This window comes from Cicer arietinum, chromosome 3 (assembly GCF_000331145.2).
Source record: "Cicer arietinum cultivar CDC Frontier isolate Library 1 chromosome 3, Cicar.CDCFrontier_v2.0, whole genome shotgun sequence".
Classification (NCBI taxonomy): domain Eukaryota; kingdom Viridiplantae; phylum Streptophyta; class Magnoliopsida; order Fabales; family Fabaceae; genus Cicer; species Cicer arietinum.
Genome location: NC_021162.2, coordinates 22,346,497 through 22,347,522, shown reverse-complemented (window position 1 = coordinate 22,347,522; position 1,026 = coordinate 22,346,497). Strand labels below are relative to the sequence as shown.

Sequence of the window (1,026 nt, the reverse complement as noted above, 5' to 3'; positions counted from 1 at the left end):
CGAGTTCCCTCAAGTGCAACCTTCACCCCTTACGTTGGGCTTTCCTGGCTCTTCATCGCAGGGAAAATCTACCGAAGCTAAGCCGGTGATGTTAAACATACACCATGAATCTCGACCGCTCGAGAGCAATCAATCCCAAGAAAAATGGCAAGCCTTGGAAGAACGCTTGAGAGTTGTCGAAGGGGGAAACAATTATGGATTTGATGCTTCAGACCTATGCCTTGTTTCTGATGTTATAATACCTCCGAAATTCAAATTGCCTGAATTCGACAAATACAAGGGAACTACATGCCCCAAGAACCATCTTATTATGTATTGTCGAAAAATGGGTTTCTGCGCCCATGACGAAAAACTGCTAATCCACTTCTTTCAAGACAGTTTGACAGGAGCTTCCCTGAGTTGGTATATGCACCTTGAGCGAGCTCATATCAGCTCTTGGAAAGATCTGGTGGATGCCTTTTTGAAACACTACAAATATAATCTCGACATGGCTCCTGATAGAATCCAGCTGCAAAATATGACAAAACGAGGCAATGAAACATTCAAGGAATATGCCCAACGATGGAGAGAACTAGCTTCCCAGGTTGAACCCCCCCTATCTGAAAAAGAAATGGTGACCATGTTCATAAACACTCTTCAACCTCCGTTTTATGACAAAATGATAGGAAGCGTTTCATCAAATTTTTCGGATCTCGTCATCATAGGTGAAAGAGTAGAAATGGGATTGAAAAGCGGAAAGATTGCTTCTGGCTATACCGGATTAAATAATACAAAAAAGTTGCCCGTAGATGCGAATAAGAAAAAGGAGGAAGAAAGCCATTTTGTGGTGTCAAACCCAGCTAATCCTTCTTTCGTGCGTCGCCCTTACCCTGCTGCAACTTCACAAATCTCAGGTACTCTAAATCAACACTTACAAGGGAATCAAGATTCATATGAAAGTCAAGGGAAAAACTATCGTGGGAGGAAGTTCGTACATTTCGACCCAATCCCTATGACCTATGCAGAGTTATTACCGCATCTGGTTAG

At 42.6% G+C, this 1,026-nt stretch overlaps 1 protein-coding gene across 1 annotated transcript in view; it reads left to right on the top strand.

Moving 5' to 3' along the window:
- LOC140919693 (uncharacterized) overlaps positions 1–1,026 on the top strand; it is a 4,361-nt gene that overhangs the window by 2,125 nt on the left and 1,210 nt on the right. The window contains exon 2 of the mRNA XM_073366303.1: positions 62–1,021. Coding sequence (XP_073222404.1) covers positions 62–1,021 — 960 coding nt within the window. The remainder of the gene's footprint in view (positions 1–61; positions 1,022–1,026) is intronic.